This window comes from Prionailurus viverrinus, chromosome A3 (assembly GCF_022837055.1).
Source record: "Prionailurus viverrinus isolate Anna chromosome A3, UM_Priviv_1.0, whole genome shotgun sequence".
NCBI lineage: Eukaryota > Metazoa > Chordata > Mammalia > Carnivora > Felidae > Prionailurus > Prionailurus viverrinus.
The window spans coordinates 103,585,346-103,604,304 of NC_062563.1; the positions used below are offsets into that span (position 1 = coordinate 103,585,346).

At 45.8% G+C, this 18,959-nt stretch overlaps 1 protein-coding gene across 1 annotated transcript in view; it reads right to left on the reverse strand.

The window, feature by feature from the left end:
- Positions 1-17,185: 17,185 nt before the first annotated feature.
- The window catches only part of FBLN7 (fibulin 7), a 50,020-nt gene continuing 48,246 nt past the window's right edge, over positions 17,186-18,959 (reverse strand). Inside the window, exon 8 of the mRNA XM_047854604.1 lies at positions 17,186-18,183. Within this exon, the coding sequence (XP_047710560.1) occupies positions 17,811-18,183 (373 nt within the window). The 3' untranslated portion in view covers positions 17,186-17,810. The remainder of the gene's footprint in view (positions 18,184-18,959) is intronic.

Here is an 18,959-nt window from a genome sequence, read left to right on the forward strand (position 1 = left end):
GCCTGAAACTGTCATTATCATATTGTTATATTGCTGGGAAGAATAATAGCATCTCTAGCTTGCTGGATACATAGAGTACACCAAAGGTAATGACAATTCTTAACAGAGTCCTGTTTGAAAACATGAGTCAGTTATTTTGCTTATAACCTAATCCTGCTAACATAAGAAATGGAGTTGCACATATTTCAAGCAAAGGTTTATCAGACAAGACCTAGGAAAACAAGAAACCAGGATAGTTCCTGGGCCCTTAGCATAGGAGTCTCTGAGCTAAGAGTGTCATCTCTTCATGGCCCATTGCTCTCTGCCAGGTTGATTGGTTTATTCCCTGGCTGTGGCTAGGGAGGAGGGCAAGACAATGCACTAGCGGCTGCCAGAGGAAGTCACAGAGGAGAGAGGTTGAGTTGATACTTCAAAAGGATCCTTTGCAAAAGCCTTCAATAATTTAATGAAATTGTGCAAAGAAGTGGTCATATCACCTGTAGAATTGATACTTTGTATCTTTAAACATCATATACAATTCAAAGGATTTCCACATCTGTCATAGCTCACAATTGCAGAAGGTCAATTTTGTGGCAAATTTGTATGTTAGTTAACATTGGTGGACAGTAAGCTAACATTTATGCACACTTACCATCCATGTGCTGTATGCTATTTCATTTAATACTGTTTAACGTTCTTATTTAAGCCATATAACTCTATGAGGTGGATATGGGATCAACTGCATAGAAAAGGGAATAAATAGGAACATTTACCTTCTACTTTCCTATTTCTAAGAACCTTGATAGTACTTAACATTTAATTTTCTATGACAGTTTAACAATTTATTTCCTTATAATGTTAATTCACATACAGTTTATTTCTGATGAGGCACAAATGTTTACATATAGAGTTCATTTTAAGAAAAAAATTTTAAACTTCAAGTGGCAGTATCCATCCCACTTGTAAACTTAAAAGACCGAGCACAGGTTTCAGGGACTGAGAAGTCAGAGAAATTTAAAAAAGCTCTTATTTTATAGGCGCCTGGGGGGCTCAGTCAGTTGAGCATCCACCTCTTGATTTCAGCTCAGGTCATGATCTCACGGTTCATGGGTTCAAGCCCCGTGTCGGGATCTGCGCTGACAGCACCGAGCCTGCTTGGGAATCTCTCCCTCTCTCTCTTTCTCTGCCCCTCCCCCATATGTATGTGTATGTGCATGCACTCTCAAATGAACATTTTTTAAGCTCTTATTTAACAGCCATTGTTTTGAAGAGGCAGACGTATTTGTGTCCATGAAATCTCTTAACTTCTGTTAAATCAGGTTGAGGAGAGCCAGTTCTCTCTGATGTGCCCTTTGTACCTAAAGCAGTCATTAGGCTGTGAGTCTCTTCTATCTGAGTTATTATAGCACCTTCCAGCGAAATCTCCTGCCTCCATTTTCTACTTCTTCTCTCTAGTTACTCTCTTTTCCTCAGTTAGAGCCCATTTCCCAGTGTCCTGCTTCAGCCATCCCTGCCCACGTGTAGTCTGAATCAAGGTCCATTCGTCTTCCGGGTCTTAAATGCTTTGTCGTATGGCCATCTCAGCCATACCACGTTTAGTTCCTGCTGCCTTCTCCTCACTGCTCCTCTTGGTTTTCTTCTGTGAAGTAAACGTCAGTGACCCTTGATGCAGCTCCAAGCAGATACATGAATACTAAAACCATAGTTTGGAGTGACTTGACTGGACCAGTCAGTAGAGCATGCAGCTCTTGATCTCAGGATTGTGAGTTCAAGCCCCACATTGGGCATGGAGCCTACTTAAAATAAAAATTAAAAAAAATTTTAAGCCATCATCAGTTAAAAATATGGACCAGAAGAAACGTACATAAGAGAGTTGTAATAGGAAAGTCTGTACATGGATTTTTCTATATCATTTGGCCATCATGATTCACGTGGCTATATTAAATTTATCTCTGATCGGGGCGCCTGGGTGGCGCAGTCGGTTAAGCGTCCGACTTCAGCCAGGTCACGATCTCGAGGTCTGTGAGTTCGAGCCCCGTGTCAGGCTCTGGGCTGATGGCTCAGAGCCTGGACCCTGTTTCCGATTCTGTGTCTCCCTCTCTCTCTGCCCCTCCCCTGTTCATGCTCTGTCTCTCTCTGTCCCAAAAACAAATAAACGTTGAAAAAAAAAATTTAAAAAAAAATAAATTTATCTCTGATCTTTTTTGGAGCCAAAACAGAAAAGATAAAGTGGTTACCTGTTTGACCTCTTTTGATCAGGAAGGAAGTGATATGTAAAAACCTCACCTCTTCTAATAATTCATGTAAACAGTTCTTATGTGAGTCCTCATTGTGGAAATCACTAAGTAAAGTGAACAAAATTTTTATTTCTAAGATTCTGTGTAGCAGGTTTCATATAACTTTTTTTTGTGGTCAGTTACTAAAAGCCACACGACTGTAAAACTCAATTTTTTTCAGATGGTAAGACACTAGAAGTTGAGTGTGTAGTCTTTTGGTGTTTTGACTTAATACAATTTTAGGATTTAAGGAATTCGGACTCACAGATGTTAAATGACTTGTCCCTGTCTTAATAGGTTTCCTGACTTCTAGCACAAGTGTCTCAGTTCACTGACTGGTTTTGATAAGTATAACCATGGCGGGGGGGGGGGGGGGGTGCATTCAAAGATTTCTTCTGAGCTGTTGCTTGTTGAGGTCAGAATACCATGTGATTTGGTGATCTGGCCTAAGGAATATGGGGCTCATACTGCCAATTAGAAGCACAAATGCCACATTTGGAGTTTACTGAGATCAGAATATCTCAGGTTAAACACCTGCTGAATGCTAGGATTATATATATGAAATCCTTTTCAGTACCCATTACAACCCTATGATAGGGATTATTATAGCAATGGTAGCTGAGGAAACCATGTCTGTAAGAAGGTGTTACCTGTGTTTTCTCCCCTTCTTAACAGAATTTTAGTTTTGCTTAGGTGTCGTTCCTTCCTCCATGACATCATCTGTGGTTTGTAGATAGTGGGCTCTGACTTCAACCCTTCGAGTTGTATCAACAAGAATCTGAAGTTGTGGTTCTCAACCTTGGCTTCTCATTGAATTCTTTTTAAGAGGAAAACTTAAAAAACAAAACAAAACAAAAAAACAACTGATGCCTGGGGCTACTCCCAGAAATTCTGACTTTTTTTTTGGCAGGGGATAGGGTTACAGGGAGGCCTGGGGTGTGAACATGAGATTTTCAGTAGCTCCCAGGTGATTCTAAAGTGTAGCCAAGGTTGAAAACCACTAATGGAAATGCCATTTTTGCCAGTAGTTGGTTTAGGCTTGCAATATGATAACGTATCCTCTGGTACACTTCTGGGAAAGTTATCATTTCTTGAGGTACACAAGAAGGAGGTTAGACATTGCCATGTCTAAATATGACACCCGGAACTGATGCTGCCATCTTATGACCTCAAGGGGAGCTAGCTAACCAGCTGAAGGTGACACAGAAGGAAGTTGGGAAGAAGCTGGGTTCTTGATAGCAGCTGAGCCATGGAATCTACCAGCCTTAGGAGATCCCAACCTTCAGATTTTGTGTTATGCCACATGAATAATTCAACATACTTTCTTTTTCTTTTTTTTAAAGTTTGAGAGAGCACGCGAGCAGGAAAGGGGCAGACAGAATCCCAAGCAGGCGGCTCAGCACTGTCAGTGCAGAACCCAGTGTGGGGTTCGAACTCATGAATTGTGAGGTCATGACCTGAACCGTAATCAAGAGTCGGCTGCTTAACCGACTGGGCCACCCAGGCGCCCCTCAACATATTTTCTTTACTCTTTTAAGCCATTTTGATTTGGGTTCTCTGTTACCTACAGTCAAAGGCAAGCTAATAAATGTGAGCCAAGAATCAAACCTCCATTCGTCTGTCCAAAGTTCGTGTTTCTCTCCAATCACCTTCTTCCTTGAAGACTGTGTTTCCTGTCTCTGTTCCTGCAGACAGGAGAGAGTAAGAAATGGGTGTGAGAAAGGAGGAAACAGGACAGTAGGGAGTGCTGTGTTCCCAGGATGGAGCAGAAACTGGGAAGGAAAAGATCTATTTAAAGCAAAGGAGAGAATGTATATGTTGAGTAGGGAAGGATAAGATGCCCAGCTCAGCTCAAAGTGATACTGATGCCTGTGAAATTTGCAACACTCTTCACATTACTTAAAAATAAAGGGGGCGCCTGGGTGGCGCAGTCGGTTAAGCGTCCGACTTCAGCCAGGTCACGATCTCCCGGTCCGTGAGTTCGAGCCCCGCGTCGGGCTCTGGGCTGATGGCTCAGAGCCTGGAGCCTGTTTCCGATCCTGTGTCTCCCTCTCTCTCTGCCCCTCGCCCATTCATGCTCTGTCGCTCTCTGTCCCAAAAATAAATAAGCGTTGAAAAAAAAAATTAAAAAAAAAAAATAAATAAAATAAGAAAAAAATAGCCGTATCTTTAGTTGCTGTGTGTCATTCTGGGATATGCATTTTCATAGTTAACATCTCTGAAATTGGAATGTATTTTACAGCTGGTGGAATATCACATTTTACTCGGCAGGTTATTTTTTCTTACTGGTACGTAAAAAATGGTGGATCTTATTAGTGACATTCACGTATGATTGAATGTAATTTTTTAATTGAACTTATATGTGCGTATAGTCAAGTTTATTGTGACATAAGTTGTTAGGAAATTTATTTTGGATTAATAAATTATGAAAACATAAGAAGTTTTTTGTGTGTGAAAAAGAGTGGTTCCATGTCTCCCAACTTCCCCTGCCCCCTTTGTGGTAGGCAGAATTCAAAGATGGCTCCCAAGATCCTTTGCCCTTGGTGCACACCACCCGTTTAATCACTTCCCTCTGTGGGCATTACTGTACGATGGATTTTACTCCCATGATTATCTTTTATTATATGTCAAAGATGAAGTGGTTTTGTCTTTGGTATAATTGGGGTCTTAAGTCAGTTGGTTTGGAATTTAATCAAGAGGGAGATGATTCCCAAGTAGGCCTAAGGTATAATCAGATGAACCCATAAAAGAGACTGGGGCCTTCCTAAGGCCAAAGATTGGAATGGAACTTCTCTTACTGGGTTTGAAGAAATGAGTTGCCATGTTATGAGAGGGCCATGTATCTAGAGCTGAGAACAACCTTCAAATGACATGGAAGAAATGAGAACTTCAGTCTTAAAACCACAAGTTATTGAATGCTGCCAACCACTTGGATGAACTTGGAACAGGTGGTCCAGGCTCATTTTGTATGTTCCCACCTGAGCCCTCACATCAGCCATTTCTCAAAGGGACCCAGATTCCTTCTAACAGAATAGTATTCATAATCTGAGATGTAGGTGCTGGATGTGCTTACTGCTATTGTGCCTGGTCAGATGAAAACAGGCCCTGAGAATATAGTGTGAACTGTCCTGCAGATCAAAAAGTGACAGTCTGGGGGTGCCTGGGTGGCTCAGTTGGTTAAGCATCCGACTTCAGCCTAGGTCATGATCTTGCCATGCCTGAGTTCGAGCCCCGCGTCACGCTCTGTGCTGACATCTCAGAGCCTGGAGTCTGCTTCAGATTCTATATTTCTCTCTCTCTCTGCCCCTCTCTCTGTCTCTCTCTCTCAAAAATAAACTCAAAAAAAGTTACAAAAATGTGATAGTCTGGGGGGAATGGGGCTTTTGAGGAGCTCTGAATCTGTCCTCCCCTCTCGGAAGACCGCTATGGTTAGGATACCGGTTTTCACAGTTACTATAGTTGTGGGCTGTTGATCTTCAAGGCTACTCTGGAGCTGGGGAGAGGAGAATGAGATTAGGGCAAGTCATTGCCACAAGTCATTTTAACAAGATTCAGCTATTTTTCTTGAGTAAATTCTCTGTCGTAAGCCTTTAATTTCCAGATACCTGAAAAAATTGGTTTTGACTGTCTTTGCCATTTCTGTCATGCCTTTTATGGGGTGGTGGATTTTCAGAGATCCTTGGTCTGCCATTCCGGAAGTAGAAACGCTGGTTCACTTTTAAGTATTGTTTGACATCATAATACATTTTCCCCCTCACATCTGCACTTCAGAAATACTTAGTTGTGACTGGTATGAAGACTGGATGTGTGCCAGCGTATAGTCCTTTTATTTCAGAATTCCCCCTTCCCTGCCTCCCTGTCCAGGGACTCGTCTTTCTGGCAGGATGCTCCTTGTTTCTGAGTATTCAGACCCTTCACTCCAGTTCCAAAAATTTAACTGCCTGTTTTAGGAGTTCCACAGAAGTGGTCTTATTTGCCATTCGCATAAGTCTAAAATAAATACTAGTTCTATATCCCAGCTGTGTCCTATGCAAAAATACTTCAAATTTATTTGCCTGCATGTGTTGCTTGGCAGGTATATTTGTTACATAATAATATAAACTGGGCTTTAATCTTGGACTTCCTGAACAAGTTTGTGATTCAGCCCCATATCTGCTGACACACCAGCTCTTTTCAAGCTTTTCTGTATGCCCACGGACTGCAGGCCAATTTAAACTTGCTCGTGTAGCTGAACTCAGTGAGGTGAACCCGGAATCAACAGAAATGCTCCTTATTTCAGCCAAATGCCCATAAAACATTCATTTCGGTCCACGAAGAAGGAAAACCTGGTCCCAGTGAATTCCTGATTGTCTCGGAGTCTGAATGCCTGTCCTTGTGCCGCTGTGAAGGGTTCTGTGTTCTCCCCGAGCCGGGGGGAGATGATGTGCTCGGCCCCGCAGGAAGCAGAAACCTGGCCAGCCTGCCCTGGCCCCTGCTGCCCCAGCCTGCCAGCAGTTCTGCGGGGCTGTGTTCTTTGGGATGCACCTCCAGCTAAATCCGTACCAGGAGAAAGCAAAAGGAAAAGAATGACCCTGACTTTCTCAATGGGATGTGCAGGCCCCTCCGTCTGGGAGCCGAGAGGCAAGACAGAGAAGAGGTTGCCCTGTAACAAATGAGGAGACACCGCTGGTGCCCATGGGGCCTCTGTTTTGTCAAATCTCCACCGGGCTGTAACAAGGCCGTGGTGTGGGAGCTGCATGAAGGATCGTGTCAGGCCTCCTGGGCCTGCCCTGGAATCGGCAAGGCTCCTTTGTTCAACGCCCCACGTCAGAATCCAGGATTGGAAAATGGGGGTTCACGACCTCAGTAGCACCTGCAGGTGTCAGTCGCCTTGTTGGCCTGCTTTCCTCTGAGGCCTCGCCCACATTTCCTCTGTCACCAGGGGACAGCTTTAGTGAACATCAGGCAAGGTGCCCTTCACCCTCCACCCTCTTCTAGGTCTAGCAGCCCTCGAACCCCTTGTCTTAAATTGCCTTCTCTATTCTGGAAGCAACACAAGGGTATTCAATGTCTCTGTCTTGTTCAAGGTGGTATTCCTTGAAGGATCAGGCACATAGAAGACCCTCACTCAGTGTTCAGTAAATTATTAAAATATTCAAACCTTAAAGGGGCACTGCTTTTTGTTCCCCAACTGTATGAAAACAGATCTTTAGGTGAAAGAATAAAAAGGAATTTCTAAATGTCAAGCCTTGAAGTGGTAGAGGTCAAACCATGGAACAACATTGATGGGGGTGGTGTGTCCTTCTCAGGTAATTCAAGAAAGCCCCGGGCAGAGGCAGAAATGGAGGAAGGCAGCTGAGAGAGGACTGGGGGGGGGAGGAAAGTGCACACATGCCTCCCGGTATAGATGGTCCTGACTTTACAGTGGTTCAACTTCACGTTTTTGTGACTTTATCATGGTGCAGAAGTGGTACTCGGTAGAAACTATACCTGGAATTTTGGATTTTGATCGTTTCCCAGGGTAACAGTATGCAGTATGATCCTCTCTTGATCCTTTTGGGCAGCGCTGCCAGCCACAGCTCCCAGTCCCAGCCCCGCGATCACCAAGGTGAACAACAAATACACTCACGGCCATGCTGTACCCGTATAGCCCTTCCATTTTTTATGTTCAGTACCATGTTCAAAGAGGTTTAACACTTGGTTATCAAATAGGCTTTGCGTTAGAGGATTTTGCCCAACTGTAGGCTAAAGTATGCTGAGCTCATATAAGGTAGGCTGGGCTAAGCCATGATGTTCAAGTTAGGTGCATTAGATGCATTTTGATTCACCATATTGTCAATTTACGATGGGCTTACAGGGACATGACCCCATCGTAATGGAAGATCTGTGTGTGACATTCACATGCACGTGTGAGGTGCCTTCGAGCCTTTACACAGTTCCTCCTGAGCAGCCCATCCTCCTTCCTCATTTCCAGCCTCTGGGCTCTTCTTAAAACAAAAAAATTTTAATGTTTATTCATTTTTGAGAGAGACAGAGCATGAGCAGGGTAGGAGCAGAGAGAGAGGGAGACATGGAATGCAAAGCAGGCTCCTGGATTCGAGTTGTCAGCACAGAGCCTGATGCGGGACTTGAACTCATGAATCGTTAAGATCATGACCTGAACTGATGTCAGATGCTTAACTGACTGAGCCACCCAGGAGCCCCCCAGACTTGAGACTCTTAATGAGTGCCACCCCCAATCACCTAGTACGCGTTCAACGTTGGGCACTGCACACCAGTAGGTCCAGGGACCACAGGGGAGACCACTGGTTGCTCAAGTTGAGAGCTGATGCCTGTCAGTCAAAGACCACCTGGAACCCACTTAGAGTCAATGATGCCAGGTTTATGATTTGCAGCAAGAGAGGGATTGCATTTCAGGGGGCTGGGGGCCACGTCAACAGGAGGGAGTTAGGGAAAGATAATCCGTTCTGGAGACCGGGGTGAGTCATGGGATGGTCTTGGCAGGGGTGGGTCAGATTTTCTCAACTAGAGAGTTGCTTCCAGGGTGTTATCTGTGAGGGAGCGAGTGTTAGGAGTTTACACCGGGACACTCTGTGGCGTGCATGCTCTGGAGGGATGCAGTAAATGGGTTATGTGAGTCGTAGGCACTGCATTTTGGGAAGTTGTGGTTTCTGTTTCAGTTCCTGGTTCTCCCCCACAGCCTGGCTGGTAGCAGAGCAGTTTTTCACTTTTTTTTTTTTTAATTTTAAAAAATATTTTATTTTATTTTATTTTTTTTTTTTAAATTTTTTTTTTTTTTTCAACGTTTATTTATTTTTGGGACAGAGAGAGACAGTGCATGAACGGGGGAGGGGCAGAGAGAGAGGGAGACACAGAATCGGAAACTGGCTCCGGGCTCTGAGCCATCAGCTCAGAGCCCGACGCGGGGCTCGAACTCTCGGACCGCGAGATCGTGACCTGGCTGAAGTCGGACGCTCAACCGACTGCGCCACCCAGGCGCCCCAAAAATATTTTATTTTTTAAGGAGAGAGAGACTGAGTGTGAGCAGGGAGGGGCAAAGAGAGAGAGAGAGAGACACACAGAATCCGAAGCAGGCTCCAGGCTCCAAGCTGTCAGCATAGAGCCCGACGCGGAGCTTGAACTCAATAACCGGTGAGATCATGACCTGATCGGAAATCGGACGCTTAACCGACTGAGCCACCCAGGCGCCCCGTCAGTTTTTTACTCTTTATCAAGGAGAGAGCGGGGCAAGAGAGAGAGATGGGGGAATGCTAGGCTGTGTCCCCCGCCAGCCGTGAGAGGGGGAGCTGTGTGTTGTAGTGCCGGTGGAGACTGCCAGGGACGTGTCTCCGATTCAGGGCCTCCTGCCTGGCCTCGGACGAATTTCTGTGGAATTCCCATCTGTGTGTGTTTTGCCTCACTTTTGATCTAGATTAGAAGTCATACTCTTCTGTTTGTATAAGAGGAAAAGGAAATGCAGGCCATGCGTCTGGTTCTTAGGGCACAACTGGCCTGTAATCAAGTCCCCCACTTGCTCTGCAGGGTCACCTGATGCTAACGAAAACAGAGACTGTCACAGGAGTGCTTGAACGCTGGCAGAGCCAGCCGAGTTCTGTGGGAATCCTGGGGGGATGGGGGGGTGGGAGGGTGGGGGGGAGGGCGGGGAGGGGCACACCCCGAGGGGAGAGTGGCTTTGATTTTGTTTCCAGTCCTCTAGGCTAATCCAGGGTTAGGATTAAGAGTCCAAATTCCTTCCTTATTCTTGGAGTGAATGACTCTCTTTATGAAATATGCTGATTGAGCCCTTTGTTTCGGCTGGTACTGTGGAAAGAAGTAGAATTATGTCATTACTAGTTAGAACCTTAGCCAATTTCTCTTGCAAAAAAAAAAAAAAAAAAGAAAAGAAAGGGAAAAAGTTTGAAAATCAATCTCCAGAATGTCTCCAGTGTGACTTTGTGCTCCTTGCAAGAGACTTCTTCTGGGACTCTAAGTTTAGCAATTACAGTGATAAAGTGATGATCTTTATCACTCTTAAGTGAGTCAAGATTATTGACAAAGAAGAGAATGGCTGGGTCAGGATGTGGTGAAGAGAAGTATGTGCTTGCTGGATAGTGGCTGTCCGTGTTCTCCAGGCTGGAGATGACCCCTCCCTCAGCAGATGAGAGGACTGACCCTTGGCAGCTGACAGGGTCTTATGTGTGAGTGAGCGAGTGTTAGGAGTTTACACTCGGGTGTCACTAGTGTGAGACTAGTAGAGGGGAGAGGAGACTGTAGAGTATAAGGTGTAGTTGTTTCCTGGGGCTGCTGTGACGGAGCACCACAGACTGGGTGACTTACAACAGCAGAAATGTATCCTTTCACAGTTCTGGAAACTGGATGCCCAAAAGGTGCATGCTGAAAAGATGCCTGCTCTCATGGAGCTGGGAGTCAAGCCAGTTAGAGCCAAACAACAAGAACTCCATCTCCACCCCATTTACACCACAACCACATGATCTCATATAACAGGGAGTCCAGATGGGGGGGAAAAAGTTCAGACCGATTTCACTGGGACCCCAACTCCATTTCCCTTGGCTCTGCTTGTAGCCAGGAGGCTTTTCCCTTATACTCTCTTCTCTCATTGTCAAAAACATGGCTCCCAGCAGCAACTGTGATGACCTATTTCCTCCCATTCAGTGCAAAAGAGAGACCTTTCCAACCATATCCTAAGAAAGCCCTTCCCTCCACCCTGCCTCAGACAATCCCTGGATATGGAGCCCTCGCCTGGGGAATGCTGTGCATGGCTGGCTCTAGTCTGGGTCTCTGACACTCACTGACCGAGTATGATTCACTGTGTTCCCTTGGAGGGTGCCTGGAGGGTGGGCGGTGGGTGGCCACCTTCCCCTAAGACACAGGCTGGAATAAGAATTGTATTTATTGGCTAGGGCTGCCATAACAGAGTAGCGAAGACCACGTGATGCAACAACAAAACGTTATTTTCTCACAATTCTGGAGGCTAGAGGTCTGAGATCAAGGCGTCAGCAAGGTTGATTTCTTCTGAGGCCTCGCTCCTTGACTTGTAGATGTCTGTCTTCTCCCTCTGTTCTCATATGGTCTTCCCTCTATGCGTCTCTCTTTCCTAATCTCTTTGTATAAAGACACCAGTCATACTGGATTAGAGCCCACCCTCATGGCCTCATTTTAACTTAATTACCTCTTTAAAGACCCGATCTCCAAATACAGTCACATTCGGAGGTACTAGGCATTGGGACTTCAACATAAGAATTTGGGGGTTGGGGGGAGAGGGTAACAGTTCAGGCCATAACAACGAGGGAAGGTGGTCTGAACAAAACAGGCTCCTTTCGGAAGGTGGCAAAGGAAAATGGATAGTGGGTGGGCAGCCAACAGGGTCTGCGCTGTGGGAAAAGACAGAAAAAAAAATGGGTAACACACACAGTGATTTCAGATAGTAGTTTTTCAAGAAAATGCAACAGAGTAAGGTAATCAAGAGGGACTGCAGTGGGTGAGCAGCACTGGCGGGGGGGGGGGCGCTGGGACAGCCTCTCTGAGGGGACGTTTGAGGCATGCCACACGGAGGACTGAACAAGGAGCACTGAAGGAAGGAGCAAATCCAAGGCCCCCAGGCAAGAGTGAGCTTGGCAGGGTCAAGGGGCAGAAAGGAGGCCAGGTGCGTTTGGGAGTATCACGAGCAGTGGTCCAGGAGGTCGGCAGGGGCCAGACCACTCAAGCAAGACTCTAGGGATTTGGAGTTACATTCTACGATCCAGCTGCCTTAAGAACACCATGACTGTGATTGAACATGGAGTGTGTTCAATTTCCGCATGGCCAAGTAACCGCAGAGATATGTCCTGTGGACAGACTCCAAACCACCTAAACCCAGCACTGGAGTGAGAAAGACCCCCTTAGAGGGCAGTGTTCTCACCTCCAGCATTCAAGACCCAGCCCTCAAGCCAAGTCTGCCACCCCCTACTGGCCAAAGGCGGGAATGAAGGAAATAGTACGGTAACTGATCTTGACCCATAGGACTTGGTAGGGGTGAGGAACAAATTTTCTGTGATAGAACTTGGCAGCTTGGGTATGGAGGACAGATGCATCTGAGATGCAGAGATCTTTGTCTTCAGAAACATGTCTGACGACTCAGCCAGCTAGAAGGGGAAGGAAGGTGGACCATTGTGCAAGTGTCACAGTGTGACTGTTGTGAATCCTCGTGTAAGTAAGCAAGTGGACATACCATACAGCCTGTTTTCACCCTAAAAAATATGTCTAATGGATAAAGAAGATGTGGGACATACACACAATGGAATACTACTCGGCGATGAAAAAGAATGAAATCTTGCCATTTCCAACAGCGCGGATGGAACTAGAGGGTATTATGCTAAGTGAAGTAAGTCAGTCAGAGAAAGACCGATATCATATGATTTCACTCATATGTGGAATTTGGGAAACTCAACACATGAACATAGAGCAGGAAGGGAAGGAAAAATAAGATAAAAACAGAGAGAGGCAAATCATAAGAGACTCAAATACAGAGAAGAAACAGGGCTGCTGGAGGCATGTTGGGTTGGGGGATGGGCTAAATGGATGACGGGCATTAAGGAGGACACTTTGGGGGATGATCTGGGTGTTGTATGTAAGAGATGAATCACTGGGTTCTACTTCTGAAGCCAAGACTATACTGTATGTTAACTAACTTGAATTTAAGTTAAAAAAAAAAAAAGTCTAAAGAGCTTCCTGGAGATAACCAGATTGCTAAAAAGTAATCATTTGAAGGTGTTCAGATTCAGAAAATTCCACCAGCCCAAACCCAATTTTCACCAAGTCACATTGTCTCGTTTGTAAGTCAGCAGACATTTCCGTGGCTTTGTCGATGCTGGATTTTGTGGGGGATCCTCCTGGTGACAGCGTATACGGCAGGACGTGGTCTGCATTTCCCACTAGAACTCCTCTGCTAAGAACCACTTTAAGTGCTAACTTCACGAACTGGTCCTGACCCTTCCACTGGTCTCTCTTCCCCCACCTCTGACCTTGGCCGAGCATGCAGTGCCATGCTCGTTGGACTTCAATGCTGTTTCTACCATCGTCGAAGGTACCCCCTTGTGATATAAGTGAAGATCTTAGTATGAGTTGTGTCTTAGGCTGGGATCACCTGTTTGAAAATGACACCCAAAAGATGTTGAGCAAAGGAGGACTGAAGGGACACAGGGCGGTCTGATAATACCCACAGACCGGAAGCCGGATCCCGTGAGGCACCAGAATCCTTAACAGGAAACTAGAAATGGCAGTTTTAAAAACATGGCCATGAAATCCTTTAAACTTCTCAATTTGCCGCAGCTCGACTCAGTGAGGACTCACTGGCCCATGTGCGCTTCCCTTGACCCAATGGCTGCTTGTGACTATTTCAACCAACAGAGTATGGCAGAGGTGACCCTATGTGACTTGTGAGGCTGGGTCATAATGGCCATGCACACCTTGTTTTCTGGAACACTGAAACCAGGAACTCTGAGCCACCATGTCAGAAGTCTGAGTATTCTGAGGCCACTGTACTCTGAGGAAGCTGAGCCACACGAAGAGCCCAAGGATGGCTGTTCTGGTCATCACCAGTCTTCGTTTCCCAGCCCGGGCCAGACATGTGAGTGAGTGAATGACCCTTCAGGTAACTGGAGCCCTGGCCCTGGCGGCTTCCTGCCTGAGGGAGGTTGCAGACATTGTGGAGCAAATATAAACCGTCCCCCTGTGCTCTGAATTCCTGACCCACAGAATCCATGAGCATAATACCACAATGGGATATTTTATACAACAGTAATAACCAGAACACAGAATTAGGCTCCCCCTGGAGTGCCCATGGCCTTTCGTTTCCTCTCTTTCCATGTCAGCATCATTGTTCTCTCTGTAGATGCCTCTCCTTTGTGCTCATGAGCCAATGTGGTCATCCTACGTCTTGCTTTACCTCACTCCTTCATTCAGACACTCAAGATTCTGGGTCATAATTCCAAACACTGAGAAATGGGATCCCCCTGTCGCCACACATGATTACAGTGTTTGCAACATCTAGGCTCCATGGATCACCTGTCTCTGTGGATTTGTGCATACATTTGCCATATACTGACATCCTCTTCTGCTGCCTTTATTTTCAGAGCATGCATCCCTCTTTGAAATGATGTACTTTACTTGTTTTCATGTGTATTATCTTCTCACTTGCTGAAACGGAAGCTTCACGAAGCCAGGATCTCTGTCAATCTTGTCAACCATTGTATCCTAAGCAACTAAAACAGTGCCTGCAACAGAATAGACGTTCAGGAATATTATGCTGCTTATAAAAACCTGTAGATTTTCATAGGTACGTGGTAAAAGTCATGAAAGTCCACCTTTCCATCCCTGCAGTGTGAGCTTGGTAAAAGCTGAGGCAGTGGCTGGTGGAAAGTGACCCAATCAAGTCTGGCTTCTTCATGGCCCTTCTTGGGGCACATTCTTAGATTCCCAGTAAACCCATCAAGTTTGTTATGAACTCTGCAGTGATATTTTGTTTTAGGGGCCCCTGGGTGGCTCAGTCAGTTAAGTGTCCGACCCTTGGTTTTGGCTCAGGTCATGATCTCACAATTCGTGAGTTCGAGCCCCGCATCAGGCTTCTCAATGATAGTGTGGAGCCTGCCTAGGATTTTCTCTCTCCCTCTCTCTCTCTCTGCCCCTCCCCTGCGCGCACGCTCTCTCTTACTCTCAGAATGAATAAACTTAAAAAAAAAAAAATGAAAGTAAGATGACTTTTAAAAGTTATCAAAAAACTTAGCTAACTTTCCATCCCTCCTGAGTCAGTGATCCAGCTGGCTGGTCTTTCATCTCTTGCTGGTGGCTGTTGACTGCTAGAAGTCCAAGACAGGTAGGTGGGCTACTTGTGGCATAGCTCTACATTCGGGCCTCTATCTCCTTTCAAACGAGGGTCTGGTGGGTGTGCAGATGTGAGGACTAGGAATACCACTGGGGCCTTCTTTGATTCAGGAATAGGAACTCTCATACACTGTTGCAGACAGAAAGCGGTATAATCTCTATGGAGGAAAAATTGGCATCAGAGATACAAAGGGAAAAATACAAAAGACAAATGCATATGGCTGCAATACTTTTAATAGCAAAGGATCGGAAACAACCCAAATCTCAATCAAGGGTGACTGGTTGAATAAACAACGGTATGTATGACTTCATAATGGAGCATTGGATAGGAGAACATTCTATCTGGTTTTATGGAATAATATTCAATATATTGTTAAGGGTGGGGGGGGGAAGCAAGACCAAGGAAAGTGTGAAATAGTGTGCTATCATTTATCATTTGTATGTATAATTTTTTTTAATGCAAGGGTGAAATGGGAAAAAAATTACTGTCCAAGGGAGAAGGAAGAAATAGGTGGAGGGCAATGGGTTGGAATACAGACTTCTCTCACTGTAGCTCATTCTGTGGATTTGCTTTGGAGCCATATAAATAATTTACATAATTATAAAAAAATTAAAATGAAAATAGCAATCTCTAAAAATGTAAGCAAAACAAAGTGAATACTCATAACCCCGATTCAGGTTTAGGCCATAACTACTATTCTAAGTTATTTTAAAATAGTAATTTGAACATGTCTAATGGCATAAACCCTAAGGACAAAAAGAATTTGCAAAAGAAAATTTTTAACTTTTCCACAATTATTTTTTATAATTTTTCACTGTTATTCTGAAGATTTAAAACAATATGTAATTATTTCGGTGGTTTTGAGAAAGAGGTTTTCAGAATGAGTCAAAGAAGAACAGATGTGAGATCAGGAAGGCTACAGTAAAAACCCTGTAGTCCTGAGTTGGATTGGAAGTGTCATTATAAATTCGTGTAGTTAAAAAAACAAATGAACCCAAAACTCATAGTAACGTATTTCCTAGTTCTGTCCACTAACACCAAGCCACTATCAATGAGCACTCCTAACACCCAGATTTTGGTCTCTAAATTATTTCCCACTAAGAGGAACCGGGGTTCTCTGGGAACCACTGGATGACTTCAAGGCTAAGGCATAAAATACACAAGATGAGCTTGAAACATCTTGTCATACGAGATAACTACGAAACTATCGGAGACACTGGGGTCGTCTTGATATATGGCTGGATCACTAAACTGGCAACACACTTCCTCTGGCTCCATCTCATACCAAGGCAAATACAAAGAATTTTAAAATAAATGTCTGATGAAACATCACCTAGATTAATGTGTATTTAGATACTGAAATCTCCTCACAGTTCAGCTGGCTTTTAAGTTTTAAGTTGAATGGTCTCTTCCACCCCATCCCATGCTCCAGCCAGTGTTTTCTTTCTTCAGTTACCTGGAGGGCACTGCCCCTTGGCTGTTACATCAGAAGTACAAGGCCCTGCGGGGCGCCTGGGTGGCTTAGTTGGTGAAGCGTCCAACTCTTGGTTTCTGCTTAGGACATGATCTCAAACTTGTGGGATTGAGCCCCACGTCGGGCTCCATGCCGACAGCGCCAAGCCTGCTTGGCATTCTCTCTGTCTCCCTCCCTCCCTCCCTCTCTCTCTCTCTCTCTGCCCCTCCCCCACACATACACTCTCTCAAATAATAAATAACTTTTTAAAAATTAAAAAACAAGAAGAAGAAACAGAAGGCCCTGGGATCAAAGTAAACGCAAACATTTTCTTAAACTCACCATGGCCAGATGTTGCCTTACCAATCTCTCATCTGGCCAAGCAAAATTTCTATTGGTGGAGCAATCCCAAGGTCACGTCCATGTTTTCTTTCTTCTTCATTCATCCCAGTGGGTCTAGCCTAGACGAGAAGAGAGCCAGGTATCCCTTCCTAGAAGGAACTGGGCTAACTCATGTTTAGGAACAGGCCAGGTGGGCACGTAGGAGCAACAGACTTTATTTCTTCTGTTATGATACCACGTTATGTTCTGAGATACGAGTCCTCAAAAGGGAATTACTTCAGGCAGAACTTATGCTTTAATGTTGGTTCCTTGGTCTAGAAGAATCTGCACGGGGGTTCCAGGCCCTGCCACGGCTTTCTGATGAGAAGCCCGGCAGGCATGTCACAGAAGGGAATGCAGACAAGAACAATATGCCAGGCTGTGGCAGGAGACCCAGTCCCTATGCCCACACGTGCAGGGGCATGATCCGGCCCTCAGCATGCTAGAGGCTTGACTACAACAATGCAGAGGGCTGACAGTCATCCCAGACACATATCATAAGCTTTTCCCTCCCCAGCTGGTTCAAACTCACAAAGCCATTCACCCAGCATTTTGAAAAACCGCCCATTTCCTTGTAAAAAAGACTTGAGAAGGTTAGTGCATAATCTACAGGAAGAGCTTAAAGCAGAAAGAAAACGGTGATGGCAGCAGTCTGGGTCCCGTGGCTGCCCTTCTGTGCCACTCCATGGAGGAGTGTGCGCGGTGCCCTAGAAACCTGGGGGCACGGGCAGGTGGGCAGGTGGGCAGGGACAGGGCAGGGCAGGGTGGGGAGAGAGGTCTGTGGCAGTCAGGGCCCACAGCTGAATCTCTGAGGAAGAGAGATGAGCCCAGATCTCTGCACTGCAGTGATCCCACAGCTGCCTTAGAAGTCATAAGGGGACACAAAGATGGTGACCTTGGACACATGGTTGGCCTGGAAGGAGCGGTCCAGGTATTCTGACATGTCGACGTCCACCTCTAGCGTCTGAGGCCCCTCCAGGGTCTGGACGAGGATCAGCTCCCCCGTCTGCCGGTCTGAGCGCTGCATCACAAAGTGGCCTCGGCTGTTCCCACCCACGATCCCAAACCGCAGGCTGTTGGGTCCGGGTCGGCCGGGGGCTGAGGCCGTAGCCATGCGGAAGAGCGTGATGGGCGTCTTCAGGTTGGAGGGCAGAGAAAGGTAATGGAAGGAGATGGTCTTGGGCAAGTGGCGGCACGGTCTGCTCTCCATGGGGCAGGGGTTTCGCTCACACTGGCTGGAACGGAGAGGCAAAGTGGAGGGAGTCAGCCTTGGCGAAACTCAGGAAGGGCTGCCCTGACCTGGCTCGCCGGCCCCACTGCCTTCTTGCGGAGGCCAGCAGAGTGACCTTCCCCAGCCACCAGCTCCTCACCACAAGTGCTCAGAGTCACAGGCAAATGAGCATGGGTGGTGTCAGGTGTGGCCAGGGCACAGGTGCTCCCCTGACCCACTTGTGTATGGATGGGCATGTATATTTACCTATGCTGTTACTATAGTTTTCACAGAAAACTAAAGCTGGGGAAGATTAACTAGTGATGGTCCTGGTATTTAAACCAGGTGACCCTTCTACATGTGCCGACACCTCTCTCAGTAATGGTGGGACCCCAGCAGGTAGCTGCCAACACTGGAATGTGGCGCTCTATATGGGGTGAACTTTCCAAACACCCAGTGTTTACTCTTAAAGAGGGAACCCCGTCTCTCTTAACAATTTGGAATCGGGATCTTGTGGAAGTGCTTCTGAAATTTCTCTACCTTACCCAACATAAAAGACAGATGCAATTCAGTGACCCATATAATCACAGTTATGCGGGTTGAATACGGTATCTGGCTGTGAATCAGGGCTGTCCCCGAAGGCTACGACATACAGTCCCTTCACTATGTGACTTCTGAGGAAGATCGTGATGCCTTCAGGCTCAGGAAATAATTGCCACTCTTCAGTGCCACTGACTTTCTCAGTGCTTCTATTCTGTCTGCTACAGTGCAAAAAGCAATTCAGGCATCTGAGCTTGTGAA